Source organism: Pelophylax lessonae, assembly GCF_965119305.1.
Source record: "Pelophylax lessonae genome assembly, chromosome: 9".
In the NCBI taxonomy this organism is placed as follows: Eukaryota; Metazoa; Chordata; class Amphibia; order Anura; family Ranidae; genus Pelophylax; species Pelophylax lessonae.
Window position 1 is genome coordinate 257,175,255 of NC_138776.1, and position 16,435 is coordinate 257,191,689.

Below are 16,435 nucleotides of genomic sequence, written 5' to 3' on the forward strand. Positions count from 1 at the left end.
TGTCCGAAGGAGACCATGTGAGACGAAGAAAAGGGGAGGCCACATATAGGTTAAAATCAGACAGGTTGGGAACCTGTATTTCCAAGAGCAACTGCTGGTATCCGCATCACTCTAATTGTATGCTTTTTCAAATAGATGAATATCTATATTACTATTCGTATTGGATTTAAAAAGATCAAAAACCCTACCTGGGAGAAAAGATGGCACCTACTGTTTAGTAACCGCGGTACATTGATAGCCATAGACTATATTCAAATGGTAAAGGGTGAAGAAGAATATGCCAATGTGAGAAACAGTGGGCTAATGGTTTTCTCATGCTGGAATATACATGATTTACCTTGCCTCTTTCTTCTATAGACGCCCCCTGCTGCTGACCGATGCCTGGGATCCTTGAGGGAATACCTTTTGGATAGGTGCGGCTACCTTCGCTGCTCGGGTCATTCCCACTCTGTCCCTTCAAAATTATTTACCTTTGAGTTTTTGATCTTTTCAAATCCAATACGAATAGTAATATAGATATTCATCTATTTGAAAAAGCATTCAATTAGAGTGATGCGGATACCAGCAGTTGCTCTTGGAAATACAGGTTCCGAACCTGTCTGATTTTAACCTATATGTGGCCTCCCCTTTTCTTCGTCTCACATGGTCTCCTTCGGACATCTCAGTCATTACTAGTACACGAGACGTAATTTATGGCCCCCTTTTTAATGTCATGATTTATTTTTTTCATCTTCTTTGTGAATCACATTTTGTATCATATATGTTAAATAAATAGTTCATACTCATGAAATACTCAAGTCCTGGTCATTGCCTTTAACCACTTTACCACTAGAGGATTTTGCTGTCTTACGTCTGAGCCACTTTTTGCGATCCGGCGCTGTGCGAATTTAACTGACAATTGCGCGGTTGTGCGACGCCATACCCAAACGAAATTTACGTCCTTTTTTTCCCACAAACAGAGCTTTCTTTTGGTGGTATTTGATCACCTGTGCGATTTTTACTTTTTGCGCTATAAACAAAAAATAGTGTACATTTTGAAAAAATAACAATATTTTTCGAATTTTTTTATATAAAATTCCCCCCCCCCCAAAAAAATGTAAAAATCAAAATTTTTTTAAATTTTTGGCCAATTTGTTTTCTGCTACATATGTTTGGTAAAAAAAATCACAATAAGCGTATTTTGATTGGTTTGCGCAAAAGTTATTGCGTTTACTAACTAAGGGAAAGATTTCTGTCATTTTTGGTGTTTTTTTTTAACGCGTAATGGCGGCGATCTGCGTTTTTTTTTGCGGGACTGCGACGTTGCGGCGGACAGATCGGATCCCTGACTGACATTTTTGACACTTTTGGGGGTACCAGTTTGACATTACTACAGTAATCAGTGCTATACATATGCGCCGTTACTGTGAAAATGACACTGGGAGGGAAGGGGTTAATTTTATTGGAGAGGGAGGGGTTAATGTATGCCTGATGCTTACTAACGTGGGTGGGGGGAGGTGACTGTGTGACACAAGGACAGATCCAGGGTTCAGCTATGCTGAACCCTGCAATCTGACCCTACCTGTCACTTAGGAGATCCACCCGCTTGTGTTTACGATGGGGCTGCTGCTCCTCCCCTGGCGGCGCGCGCGCGCCACCGAGAAGGGGGAGTGTCTGGCGACGTCGCCAGACGATAACCAACCACTTTGCCGCAGTAGTGCTCGAGTGAGCAGAAGCCAAGTGGTTAAATTCCCACTCCCTAGGGGAATTTTTCTATTGATCTATCATACAGGGATGTTGGCAATTCCCAGGGCAAACACTGAACCCGAATAACCTTTTCTACATTTTTCACATGGGCTTCTGTGTGGTTTTGGAAGCCACACTTGAGGCCACTTATAATTTTTTTAAATCGAGCGCCACTGTTCTTGTTTTTCCTCCAGCATACTGAAGAAAAACATTTCATTGATGTCCGTGTGGCTGTTGGAGAGTTGTCTTTACTTCTTGTCCTTCAACACCTTTTGCAGGACAGGAAGTAGGGAGGAATCATTGTAAAGGAGCCCCTGTAAAAACCCAGCAGGGGTTCTATTATCCACTCCAAACCATTTGGCCATGCATACAATTTTATGTCTCCATCACAGTAGGTGCAGAGAAAGGCACTAATCAGCTTTGATCAATGCAGGGTCGTGCAAGGACATGTAGAACAATTGTTGCCCCTTTCACACCTTAAAGATACTTTGAGGAGCATTGCATTGTATTGCAAAATAATTGCAGCAGGACTTTGCAATGCATTGTGGTTCATAAGATGAAATGATTTATTCATTTCCAATTAATTAATTTTCAAGTAAAGAAAAAAAAAAAGAAAAGCTGCACACACTGTCACACATGAATAAGTACAGGCTGTGTTCAACCATCTATCCAAGATTTACTCCAGAGCCTCTGGTTTATAGACCAGATACATCCTAAATATAGAACCATTTATCCAACTGTCCATCCAGAGTCTCTGGTTTATAGACCGGATACATCCTAAATATAGAACCATTTATCCAACTATCCATCCAGAGCCTCTGGTTTATAGACCGGATACATCCTAAATATAGAGCCATTTATCCAACTGTCCATCCAGAGCCTCTGGTTTATAGACCAGATACATCCTAAATATAGAGCCATTTATCCAACTGTCCATCCAGGGCCTCTGGTTTATAGACCAGATACATCCTAAATATAGAACCATTTATCCAACTGTCCATCCAGAGCCTCTGGTTTATAGACCGGATACATTCTAAATATAGAGCCATTTATCCAACTGTCCATCCAGAGCCTCTGGTTTATAGACCGGATACATTCTAAATATAGAGCCATTTATCCAACTGTCCATCCAGAGCCTCTGGTTTATAGACCAGATACATCCTAACTATAGAGCCATTTATTCAACTGTCCATCCAGAGCCTCTGGTTTATAGACCAGATATAGCCTAAATATAGAGCCGTTTATCCAACTGTTCATCCAGAGCCTCTGGTTTATAGACCAGATACATCCTAAATATAGAACCATTTACCCAACTGTCCACCCAGAGCCTCTGATTTATAGACTAGCTGCATCCTAAATGTAGAGGCATCTATCCAACTGTACATCCAGAGCCTCTGGTTTATAGACCAGATATATCCTAAATATAGAGCCATTTATCCAACTGTCTATCAAGAGCCTCTGGTTTATAGATCAGATACATGCTAAATATAGAACCATTTATCCAACTGTCCATCCAGAGCCTCTGGTTTATAGACCAGATACATCCTAAATATAGAACCATTTATCCAACTGTCCATCCAGAGCCTCTGGTTTATAGACCGGATACATCCTAAATATAGAACCGTTTAGCCAACTGTACATCCAGAGCCTCTGGTTTATAGACCAGATACATCCTTGACTAGGGTATTAAATATGGCTTGTCTCTTCTGCTCAGACCATCACCCCATCATATTCTTTACTTATGTTAATAATAATAATGACACCACCACACGTTGGAGGTAAATGGCCTGTAGCAGCCTTTTATTAACCAAAATATAAATTAGCATTTAATAACATGGAGCCCCAAGGTCCTATTAGGCCTCACGAGAAAGGAAAGTAGCTGCGTATCACTTAATCAGGCCTCCAGCCGCAAGACCACCGACTCGGAGACAAACGCGCAGATACACATCCCAACAACAGGGAGCCGTACCTCGGACAGGTCCCTACAACGTACCTTTTTACCCACCATAAGCTAAAAGGACCTTGTATCCCGCCACACTTAACACACAGTGTAACAATAACATATAACCTCAAGTTTCTGTTAGGCATCACGAGAAAGAAAATAACTGCGTATCACTTGATCAGGCCTCCAGCCGCAAGATCACCGACTCGGAGACGACACGCAGATACACATCCCATCAACAGGGAGCCATACCTCGGACGGGTCCCTAGAAAAGTAGCTGCTGCTCACTTAATCCAGGCCTCCAGCCGCAAAACCACCGGCTCAGAGACAACACACAGATACACTTCCCACACAACAGGGAGCCGCACCTCGGACGGGTCCCCGACAACAGACCCTTTTTTTTTTTTAATGTATTTATTTATTGATTCAATTTTATTTATTCATTTTTTTTATTATTTATTTCTTTTTTATGTACTCACCCTAACCTAAAAAGGACCTTGTACCCTGCCTGTTGCAGGATAGAGAAAACACAAAACCAAGATTGCCCAGGCCGAAAAAAACACAATTACAGGGCGGGAGGGAGGGAAGATTTCCCCAGCTCTTCAGACCTCTGACTGGTGACCTTCCCAGACAAACTTTTAGATGACCCCCCTGCAGCTCCACTCAACCCTGACCTTGACCCTATCAGATAAGTTCTGCTGCTTATTCTTTCAGCCAGCCCCTGAAAACCCCCACCTAGACTGACGCCTCTTTAACCCCTGTCATGCCGGCCCTCCGTCCATTTCTTTGTGCATTTTACTCCGGGCCTCCCTAAATATAGAGCCGTTTATCCAACTGTTCATCCACAGCCTCTGGTTTATAGACCAGATACATCCTAAATATAGAACCATTTACCCAACTGTCCATCCATAGCCTTTGGTTTATAGACCAGATATGGTTTGCACTAAAAATTATTTTTCCAGCTTCCATTGATATTTTTGAACACCAATAAGGCCACAGAAATCTCAAGAGTTATTTGTTGAACATGGCTTTTAGGGTGATTTTCTTTCACTTCTGGTTGTGCCTGACATCTTCCATCGCAACAGACGTTGTTATCCTTCCTCCATATGTCCAAATGTAAAATAATAAGTTCTGGTTGGAGTTATACTGTAAATCGAATCTCTGTTTTTTCCATCAGTCACACTAATAAATAAGACCTCTACTATGGTATACCAAGCAGTATGGACCATGGAGGAGCTCTGTGCAGACATTAATTATTCTATGACTGTCCAGGTAATTCCCAGTTTATTATCCATCTACAGAGTGGAGCATCCTCTATATCCTCACATGACCACTTCAACGATGATGACAGACAAAGACCAGAGTCACATGATGGAGAGTATATTAAACCTCACCATGGAGATCATCTACCAGCTGATTGGAGAGGTAAGGAGGATTCCGGGAGGTTAGATGACATCACTTTTTTTTTTTTCGAACACTATAAGATATGTGTAGGTGAGGCTTGCCAATGGTAGCTGGAAATTATGAGAGTCAACACCACATGGTTACTTTAACGTAACTTTGCAATGGACACACAACAGGTTACACGATGGTACAGGTTGAATCACAACTTCCATAAAATGCTCAGAGAAAGAGAGGTAGTGGACATCAACAGGCACATCTTCACACATGCAATGCATTGGAGACTCATAGCCTGCTGCATGCACAAGGAACTCTCTTGGTATCAATGCTGTAGGAAATTTTTTGTCTCCAGGAGTGGTAGCAGACTATTGGTATGAAGCCGCTTCACACCCTCACGCCTTCTGCAGATGGCTTCTTTTAGTTTTGATTTATGGCTGCTCTGTTAGGGATTTCTGCCCATATCAGTGGCGGCCTCTTGTTTAGGCGATGTGTGGAATTCTTCTTGCATGCACAATTGAGAGCGGGGCCTGGTTCCGTCACAGGACGGCATCATCCCACTCCCCCCTCCTCCACCACCACCACTGATCCCATCCACTACAGCTGCCACTGATCCCATCCAGGGGCATAACTACAGGGAACACATTTGCAACCTGGCCCCATGCTCCAGGAGGCAGGGGCAGCATATAGAGGAACCGATTACTCCATTTACCTCCTCCAGCTGCTAAATGCTCACTTCTCCTCCTCCTCTCCCTCCCGCAGGCATTGAGTGGCTAGCTGGTCAGGCCCAGTCCTAAAGCCGTGTAAGGCGCCCCAAAATTTCTGATGGCTGCCCTGGGTGAAGATGACATGACCTGATTATCACGCTTACCCCCAACGCAGGAGGTCGGGTACTGTAGCTGGCTCCTGTGGTCTTCACCTATAACAGCCCCCTTTCACATAAGGCAAGCAGGCCTACTGGTACACGGTTGCTCCCAGGACTTATACACAATGCTAAAATGCCTGGCCACCACACCGGGGCAGGCTCGAACTGAGCGAAGAAAACAGGTACCTGAAGTTGGAAGACTGGGGCAGAGTAGTTCAATGACAGTTCAGGTACAAGGCAAGCAAGGTTCAGAATAGTCAGGGTCTGATCCGTAGTCAAAAGGTAGGCAGAGTTCAGAGAAGAGTTGATATCCGATCCAAGGTTATCAACGAGGGAATCCAAACAGCAGAGCAGGGCAGAGAGCTTGGAACACTTGTTACAAACGCAATATCACAAGCTTGGGACTGCAGGCTTGGCTGGCTTAAATCAGGTTTGGTCTCCACCCAGAGAATGGCCACATCAAGCACCTTGCAGGTGGAGAGACAGACAAGGAGAATGCAACAGCCAAAACCAGAATTCTGGAATAAGGAGCACTCTACATGCTCCTGACACTGATATGGGGAATATTCTGAGAATGTCATGGACTGAATCTAGTAAGTGTTCACGTTTCTAATTATGTCTCTTAATAGGGTTACACAGTGGTGGAGAAGACATCTGGTGAGTGTGTAACCTTCAGTAGACATCACCGTGAGTCAGGACGTAGAAGGACCCAGAGAAAAATCACTGTTCCTTCATCTGTGTCCCTGACTCCTTTATGTGACAAGAAGATGATTCTAGAGGCCACCCAGAAGATCAATGACCTGATGACAGGAGAGGTGAGCGGTGCTGGGAATTCTGGGATATTATTCAGTAACAGACAAGGGATGTGTCTGGATGGTGACTGTATCATTGTGTGTGTCAGGTTCCTATAAGGTGTCAGGATGTCAGCATCTATTTCTCGATGGTGGAGTGGGAGTATTTAGAGGGACACAAGGATCTCTACAAGGACGTCATGATGGAAAACCAACAGACCTTGAATGATAAAAAATTAGGGAAAAAGAAATTTAGTTTGAATGAGATGATATTGAATCTCACCCTGGAGATCATCTGTTTATTGACTGCAGAGGTAAGGAGGGTTCTTGGAGGATCATATGAGATCACCCCTATCTCTATTAATAGCCTACAAATCAAAACACAGAGGTAAGGAGGGTTCTAATATTATATGTATTGCTGTATATCACAGGACTGTGCTGTAGTTATGAAGACGTCTCTTGAGAATACTACAAAAAGAAGTCTCCGCTTGTCTACAAAAAGAAGAGGTAGTCAGATCCACATCACAGTGCCTCCACCGTTCCTCACTCTTGAGAGAACCAACAAGCAGAAGATTGTAGAAGTCACCAAAAAGATTGTTGAGCTGCTGACCGGAGAGGTGAGTGGTGTCGGGAATTCTGGGACATTATCCAGTAACAGACAAGGGATGTGTCTGGATGGTGACTGTATCATTGTGTGTGTCAGGTTCCTATAAGGTGTCAGGATGTCACTGTCTATTTCTCCATGGAGGAGTGGGAGTATATAGAAGGACACAAGGATCTCTACAAGGACATCATGATGGAGAATCAGCCGCCCCTCACATCACCGGGTAAGAGGAGACTTTATTGTAAGGTTATCTTACCTATTATAAGCTTATGCTGAGAATGTAATGTTTGGTTTGTTAGTTTTCAGACAATTAGGGTGGCTTGCAGCAAAAAGTAAACTCTACTAACACAAAGTACGTGATTTGTAAATATTTAATTAATTGCCATTGTAATATAATGGTTTCTAGATTAATGTCGATAGCATAATTCTGCATTGGCTATGCTAACCTTGAAAAAATAGGAAGAGATAGCCCGGCCGCCACACACCTCACCCGACCTGAATGGTTGGCAGGTAAAAGCAGCCTCAGCTCGATTCATCCAGACCATGACTCTAACATGTTTTGCCCTGTGCTTGGGGCTTGGTCATTGAGATCAAGGTCTCCCGGAGGCAGAGGAACCTTGTCATACAAATTCACATTGTTTAGTAATAGGGAAGAGCTGAAATGTTTGGTAAACTTCAAAGAAAGCTCGGATGCCGAACCAAAACCCTTTCAAATCAATGGAAGCTGAATCTGCCAAATTAAAAATGCCCATTTTCTGGTCTAATGGGCAAAGGGTTGTTAAAAAAAAAATAGCATGGGGGGCCACTGCCCAGGGTAACATGTACTAATGCATAAATGTTTTTTTTTTCTTTAATTTGGCCCGGGAGCAGAGATTTTTTTAAATGCTTAAGTGAAACATTAAAAATTCCCATCTCCTTTAAATTTCATGACTGGGGGAGGCTGGGGGGTGGCCTAATCCTGCCATTGAAGGGGCACATTTCTGTGATGTACTAAAGCTGGTGCAGCTGGCAAATGACATTTGCTCAGGCCATGAGCTCCTTGGAGACACCGCAGCCTCTTCTGGAACAACTTCAGTGTTTTTGCGCAGAGAGTTGATGTCCAGCATGCCTATCAAGAATGGATTATGCAGTGTCTGCAGGAACTTTCCTCAGCTGCAGGTTGTGTCCACTTTCTTACCCTCCGTTCCAGCTCCTGGGCAGGTTCCTTCTGCTCGCGCTCCCTCGCGTCCCTCCAGTGGGGAGCAGTCCTTTGGAAACTCCAGCTGCCTCCACCTCCTCGCTTTTCTGGTGCTCCCAAAGCTTGTCAGGCCTTTATCAATCAGTGCTCCATTCACTTCAAGCTAGCAGGCCATTATTTTCCTTCTGATCGTTCCAAGGTGGCGTATATGATTTCACTCTTTGCGGGAGATTCTCTGGCTTGGGCCTCGCCACTGTGCCTTCCTGCAAGCTTTCCGCAACACCTTCGATGTGCCTAGCTGGGCCTCATGCCCTTCTGGAGCTCTTCTTTGGCTTCTTCAGGGAAACATGATCATGTTCAGTTTGACACATTGGCTTCGGAACTAGCATGGAATAACAAGGCCTTTACTTCAACTTTTTTGCAGGGTCTAGCAGATCCTATAAAGGATGAAGTAGCTGGCAGAACCATACCCACCACCCTGAAGGACTTGATCATCCTAAGCATCTAAATCGATGTCTGCTTCCATTAGCGAGATCTTGTAAGAGCTGGTCCACGTCAGCCCCCCCGTGGGTCGTTTAGCTCCTGTTGTCCAGAAAGCCCCAGAACAACCCATTTCTGCAGCTATGTCGGCTTCTGAAAAACCTATGCAATTAGGCCAGACATGACTCACTCCACAAAAGTAGTCGCGCCACCTAAGACTCGGCCCATGTCTTTACTGCGGGGCTGATGGTCATATGATAAAGTCCTGTCCTGTCTGTCCGGAAAACTTTCGGGTCTAGGTTGCTCAGAGGGTGGAGATCTAGACCAGAATCTGAATTACACCACTTTCCCTTGATTTATCTCACCTGTCTCCGTTCATTAGGCCCTGTATTCGTATCAAGTTTCTACATATGTAGACATTCCTCACGTTCTCTTGGCAATGCATCTATCAGTATCTGCAGTTGGTGGCTCTACCTTGGCCTTAGGACCCCTATGGTTCTGAACTAATTCCATAATTGTGCATGTCGGTGTTGTTTATCGTGAGGGAATCTCCTTCCTGAACCTTCCTAAGTCTTTTAGCCCCATCATTCTTGGCCTTCCAAGGTTTCAGAAACACTCACCCTATCTGGACTGGAACTCTGGCCAAGTGTTGTCTGGGGGGTCGCAATGCTATCAGACTTGTCTCTCTAATGTGCACCCACCTCTCTGTGTACCTGTGGCTGAGGGTATTACGATGCTCTCTCAGCATTATCTTTCCTTCCAAGATGTTTTTTGGAAATAAGCTTCTGAAAATTTGTCTCCTTTATTATCCCTACGATTGTGCAATTGACCTCCAACCTGGGACTAAGCCACCCTGAGGTCGAGTCTACCCTCTCTCCATCCCTGAGACTCAAGCCATGTCTAAGTACACAAATCTGTGGAACGGATTTTTACGTAAGTCCAATTCTCCTGCTAGGCCTGGCTTCTTTGTGGAGACTAAGCGGCCGTTTACCCGTGAAACGCGTCAACTACTATGCGCTCATCTCTTGTCTCTGACTATATTATGGATACACTTTGAATTGATTTTATCTTTTGGATACAAATAAAACAGATTTTATATTTTTCACCTTCAAGTTGGAGTGCGGCTATTTCTCTCTATACATTCTTTGTGGAGAAAAAGATTGGTATGCTCTGACCCTGCATTATTTATAGAGGAGATCTCAAGGCCATGTACACTATATAAAAGGTCCATCTCCATTCCTCAATATAACGTCATGTTCCCAACAAATGAGGAGGAGATACTGTACACCATATGAAAGGTCCATCTCCATTCCTCAATATAATGTCATGTTCCCAACAAATGAGGAGGAAATACTGTACACCATATGAAAGGTCCATCTCCATTCCTCAATATAACGTCATGTTCCCAACAAATGAGGAGGAGATACTGTACACCATATGAAAGGTCCATCTCCATTCCTCAATATAACGTCATGTTCCCAACAAATGAGGTGTAGATACTGTACACCATATGAAAGGTCCATCTCCATTCCTCAATATAACGTCATGTTCCCAACAAATGAGGAGGAGATACTGTACACCATATGAAAGGTCCATCTCCATTCCTCAATATAACGTCATGTTCCCAACAAAGGAGGAGGAGATACTGTACACCCTATGAAAGGTCCATCTCCATTCCTCAATATAACAATATAATATTGTTTTCAAAGCATAATTACTTTTGCTCAGTGTAGCATAATTGGTTTTCATATTTTGTCCCTAATCTGATTTATTTACTGTTGTATATATTATAGGTACTGAAAATGTTATGTGAATTTTTTTTAAATGTTTTTTTTTTTTCTAATAGATGGACACAATATCAGGAATACCTCGGAGAAAGCTCCCTCTAATCCCAAGGAATCTTCTGGCCAATCACATACTGTTACTCCAGATATCCATCTCCATTCTCGCAGTGCAGATTCATCAACACCTCCATCTATACCCAAGGAGTCTTCTCTAATCCATGAAGGATTTCCCACAGGAGAAAGTTCATTATCTTGTTGGGAGTGTGGAAAATATTTTAGGAATAAATATGAACTTCTTCTACATCTCAATACTCACACTAATGTGACCTTTTCATGTTCGGAGTGCGGGAAATCTTTTACAGAGAAAATAGGTCTTCTTATGCACCAGAAACTTCACAGGGGTGAGCGTCCTTTTTCATGTTCAGAGTGTGAGAAAAGTTTTATTACGAAAAGAAGCCTTCTTAGGCACCAGAGAATTCACACAGGTGATCTTTATTCGTGTTCAGAGTGTGGGAAAGGTTTCACCAGCAATGCAAAACTTATTCTACACCAGAGAATTCACACAGGTGAGCGTCCTTATTCATGTTCAGAGTGCCCGAAAAGTTTCCCCGTCAAAGAACGACTTCTTCGACACCAGAGATATCACACAGGTGAGCGTCCTTATTCATGTTCAGAGTGCGCAAAAAGTTTCCCCGTCAAAAAAGAACTTCTTCGACACCAGAGATGTCACACAGGTGAGCGTCCTTATTCATGTTCAGAGTGTGGGAAAAGTTTCACTCAGAAAGGACACCTTCTTCAACACCAGCGAATTCACACAGGTGAGCGTCCTTATTCATGTTCAGAGTGTGAGAAAGGTTTTATTACGAAAGGAAGCCTTCTTAGGCACCAGAGAATTCACACAGGTGATCTTTATTCATGTTCAGAGTGTGGAAAAGGTTTCACCAGCAATCCAAAACTTATTCAACACCAGCAAATTCACACAGGTGACCTTTATTCATGTTCAGAGTGCAGGAAAAGTTTCCCCATCAAAGAACGACTTCTTCAACACCAGAGATGTCACACAGGTGAGCATCCTTATTCATGTTCAGAGTGTGGGAAAGGTTTCCCCAGCAAATCACATCTTCTTCAACACCAGAGAATTCACACAGGTGAGCGTCCTTATTCATGTTCAGAGTGTGGGAAAAGTTTCACTCAGAAAGGACTACTTCTTCTACACCAGAGAACTCATAAAGGTGAGCCTTCATTTTCATGCTCGGAGTGCGGGAAAGGTTTCAACAATAAAAAAACCCTCCTTATACACCAGCGAGTTCACACAGGCGAGCGTCCTTATTCATGCCCAGAGTGTGGGAAATGTTTTGCCGACCAATCAAACTTTCTCAATCACCGGAGAATCCATACAGGTGAGCGTCCTTATTCGTGCCCAGAGTGCGGGAAATGTTTTGCCGACCGATCAAACTTTCTCAAACACCGGAGAATCCATACAGGTGAGAATCCATTTTCATGTTCTGAGTGCGGAAAAGGGTTTTATGATAAAAGACACCTTCTCACACACCAGAGAAGTCACACGGGTGAGCGTCCTTATTCGTGTCCAGAGTGCGGGAAATGTTATGCTGACAAAGCGACTCTTCAAAGACACCGGAGACTTCACTGTTTCTGAGTGTGGAGAAGGTTTTAATGAGAAAAGAAGCCTTCTTACCCGGCGGAGAATTCACACGGGGTGAGCATTCTAGAGTGTGGGAAATGTTTTACTCGGAAAGGACATCTAAGGGGACTTTAGAGAATTTGCACCTGCTGATTCTGGGACAAGTGTACTGGGATTTTATACCGGATTGTTTGTGTAGGCCATAGAATAAATGTATGATAAACTGTCGTTTTTAAGGTGGTAGATCCATGGAAAAAGGACATTTCAGTTCTAGTGGGAGTCTGATTTACGTAAACATCGGTTTGGTTCTTCTGTTTCTTGAACCCTACAATTGGGAAATAAGCCCGCTACGGTTCCTGTACACCTCGGGTGCGCTGAAGATTATATGCTTTTCTATTCAGCCATGTTGACCTTTTTGTATATGTTATATGTATATATTGTGTGTGTGTGTGTCTATATATATATAGACAGTATCTCACAAAAGTAAGTACACCCCTCAAATTTTTGAAAATATTTTATTATATCTTTTCATGTGACAACACTGAAGAAATGACACTTTGCTACAATGTAAAGTAGTGAGTGTACAGCTTGTATAACAGTGTAAATTTGCTGTCCCCTCAAAATAACTCAACACACAGCCATTAATGTCTAAACTGCTTGCAACAAAAGTGAGTACACCCCTAAGTGACAATGTCCAAATTGGTCCCAAAGTGTTAATATTTTGTGTGGCCACCATTATTTTCCAGCACTGCTTTAACCCTCTTGGGCATGGAGTTTACCAGAGCTTCACGGGTTGCCACTGGAGTCCTCTTCCACTCCTCCATGATGACATCACTGAGCTGGTGGATGTTAGAGACCTTGTGCTCCTCCACCTTCCGTTTGAGGATGCCCCACAGATGCCAGATAGCCTGCCTGTACACTAACCTAGCCTGTCTATATACTATTCCAGTTTGTCCATATACTACCCTAGCCTGTCTATATACTACCCCAGCCTTTCCATATACTACCCCAGCCTGTCCATATACTACCCTAGTCTGTTGGTATACTACCCTCACCTCATGTTGCAGCATGATAATGCACGGCCCCATGTTGCAAGGATCTGTACACAATTCCTGGAAGTTGAAAACATCACAGTTCTTGCACGGCCAGCATACTCACCGGACATTTCACCCATTGACCATGTTTGGGATGCTCTGGATCGGCGTATACAACAGCATGTTCCAGGTCCTGCCAATATCCAGCAACTTTGCACAGCCATTGAAGAGGAGTGGACCAACATTCCACAGTCCACAATCACCAACCTGATCAACTCTATGCCAAGGAGATGTGTTGCACTGCGTGAGGCAAATGGTGGTCACACCAGATACTGACTGGCTTCCGGACCCCCCCCCCCCCCCCAATACAGTAAGGCCTCGTTCACACATACAGTCCGTTCAGTTTATCAGTTCAGTCACGTCAAAATGTATCAGTTTTCCATCCGTTTTTCATCTGTTTTCATCCGTTTTCCATCCATTTTTCATCTGTTTTTCGTCCGCGTTTTTTACATCCGCTTTTTTTACATCCACTGCCAATGCAAAAACGGATGAAAAACGGACCATTTGTCCGTTTACATCCGTTTTTCGTCCGATCCGTTTTTTTGACGGATGAAAAATAGGTTTTCTTAGTTACTGTCAGTAAATTTTATAAATGAGTAATTTTTCTCCTTCACTGATGTGCGCTGATGAGGCTGCACTGATGGGCACTGATAGGCGTCACTGATGAGGCAGCACTAAAGGGCACTGATGAGGCGGCACTAATTTGGTGTCATTGATAAGGAGGGACTAATATGCCGCACTGATAAATGACACTTTCATCCGCTTTCGTCAATGTCTGTTTTTTGGAACGGATGAATGCCCTATTTTTTTGTTTTTCAAAATTTTTTGGTCTTTTTTAACAAAAAAATAAAAACCCAGCAGTAAATAAATACCAGCAAAAGAAAGCTCTGTTTGTGTGAAAAAATGATAAAAATGTCATATGGGTACAGCATTGCATGACAAGCAAGCTGAAAATTGACCTGGGCAGGAAGGGGGTCAAAATGCCCGGTATTGAAGCGGTTAATTGTAAAACACTTGTGTGTTTTTATGTAATTGGCCATTATATTATATTATGTACTTTATGGATTTGATTATGTGATATTAATAAAGAAAATATTTTATGTATAAGTACTGGAACATGTTTTGTCTGTAAATTCCCATGGGAATTTGTCTTTTTGTTGATGCAGCCATATGTAATCTAGCTACTGGAAAAGAAAACACATGAAAACATCCGTTATGCACGATTTTTGCATTTTTTGGGGTTTTTTTTTTTGCTCCTTCATTGACATCTACTGGGGCCAAAATGAACGACTGTGTCTCAAAAGAAGCTTGTGTACTTTTTCAAGAGTAAAGCTTCAAGCGACACCGCTCTCAGGTGTGAAGAGGCACCATTGAATATAATGGAAAATCATTATCAAGCGTTGATTGCTATACAGCTTCTCAGAAAGCTTCAAATCATACTTCAAATTCAGGAGGTCCCTATGAATTACAGATGTAGGTCAGTCACTGCCAGGATGTACTTTCCTGCATCTTATAGACCTCTACAGTACCATCTTGCGCCTTGTAGACCTCTACAGTACCTTCCTGCATCTCGTAGACCTCTACAGTAACTTCCTGCATCTAGTAGACCTCTACAGTACCTTCCTGCATCTCGTAGACCTCTACAGTACCTTCCTTCATTTCGTAGACCTCTACAGCACCTTCCTGCATCTTGTAGACCTCTACCGCTCCTTCCTGCATCTCGTAGATCTCTACAGTACCTTCCTGCATCTCGTAGACCTCTACAGTACCTTCCTGCGTCTCGTAGACCTTTACAGTACCTTCCTGTGTCTCATAGACCTCTACAGTACCTTCCTGCGTCTCGTAGACCTCTACAGTATCTTCCTGTGTCTTGTGGACCTCTACAGTACCTTCCTGCATCTAGTTGACCTCTACAGTACCTTCCTGCATCTCTTAGACCTCTACAGCACCTTTCTGCGTCTCGTAGACCTCTACTGCACCTTCCTGCATCTCGTAGACCTCTACAGTACCTTCCTGTATCTCGTAGACCTCTACAGCACCTTAATGCGTCTTGTAGTCCTCCACAGTACCTTCCTGTGCCTCGCAGACCTCTACAGTACCTTCCTGCATCTCGTAGACCTCTACAGTACCTTCCTGCGTCTCGTAGACTTCTACAGTACCTTCCTGCGTCTCGTAGACCTCTACAGTACCTTCCTGCATCTCGTAGACCTCTACAGCACCTTCCTGCGTCTTGTAGTCCTCCACAGTACCTTTCTGTGCCTCGTAGACCTCTACAGTACCTTCCTGCATCTCATAGACCTCTACAGTATCTTCCTGTGTCTTGTGGACCTCTACAGTACCTTCCTGCATCTAGTTGACCTCTACAGTACCTTCCTGCATCTTTTAGACCTCTACAGCACCTTTCTGCGTCTCGTAGACCTCTACTGCACCTTCCTGCATCTCGTAGACCTCTACAGTACCTTCCTGTATCTCGTAGACCTCTACAGCACCTTCCTGCGTCTTGTAGTCCTCCACAGTACCTTCCTGTGCCTCGCAGACCTCTACAGTACCTTCCTGCATCTCGTAGACCTCTACAGTACCTTCCTGCGTCTCGTAGACCTCTACAGTACCTTCCTGCATCTCGTAGACCTCTACAGTACCTTCCTGCGTCTCGTTGACCTCTACAGTACCTTCCTGCATCTCGTAGACCTCTACAGCACCTTCCTGCGTCTTGTAGTCCTCCACAGTACCTTCCTGTGCCTCGCAGACCTCTACAGTACCTTCCTGCATCTCGTAGACCTCTACAGTACCTTCCTGCGTCTCGTAGACTTCTACAGTACCTTCCTGCGTCTCGTAGACCTCTACAGTACCTTCCTGCATCTCGTAGACCTCTACAGCACCTTCCTGCATCTTGTAGTCCTCCACAGTACCTTTCTGTGCCTCGTAGACCTCTA

General features: G+C 43.7%; 2 protein-coding genes across 2 annotated transcripts in view; both read left to right on the forward strand.

The window, feature by feature from the left end:
- Window positions 1–12,423, forward strand: part of LOC309563409 (uncharacterized protein) — a gene marked incomplete at both ends in the record, with an annotated part of 30,473 nt that extends 18,050 nt beyond the window's left edge. Inside the window, 7 exons of the mRNA XM_082267803.1 lie at window positions 136–285; window positions 358–413; window positions 4,969–5,092; window positions 6,560–6,745; window positions 7,153–7,338; window positions 8,414–8,483; window positions 10,829–12,423. Coding sequence (XP_082123929.1) covers window positions 136–285; window positions 358–413; window positions 4,969–5,092; window positions 6,560–6,745; window positions 7,153–7,338; window positions 8,414–8,483; window positions 10,829–12,423 — 2,367 coding nt within the window. The remainder of the gene's footprint in view (window positions 1–135; window positions 286–357; window positions 414–4,968; window positions 5,093–6,559; window positions 6,746–7,152; window positions 7,339–8,413; window positions 8,484–10,828) is intronic.
- The window catches only part of LOC309564402 (uncharacterized protein), an 880,901-nt gene that overhangs the window by 96,988 nt on the left and 767,478 nt on the right, over window positions 1–16,435 (forward strand).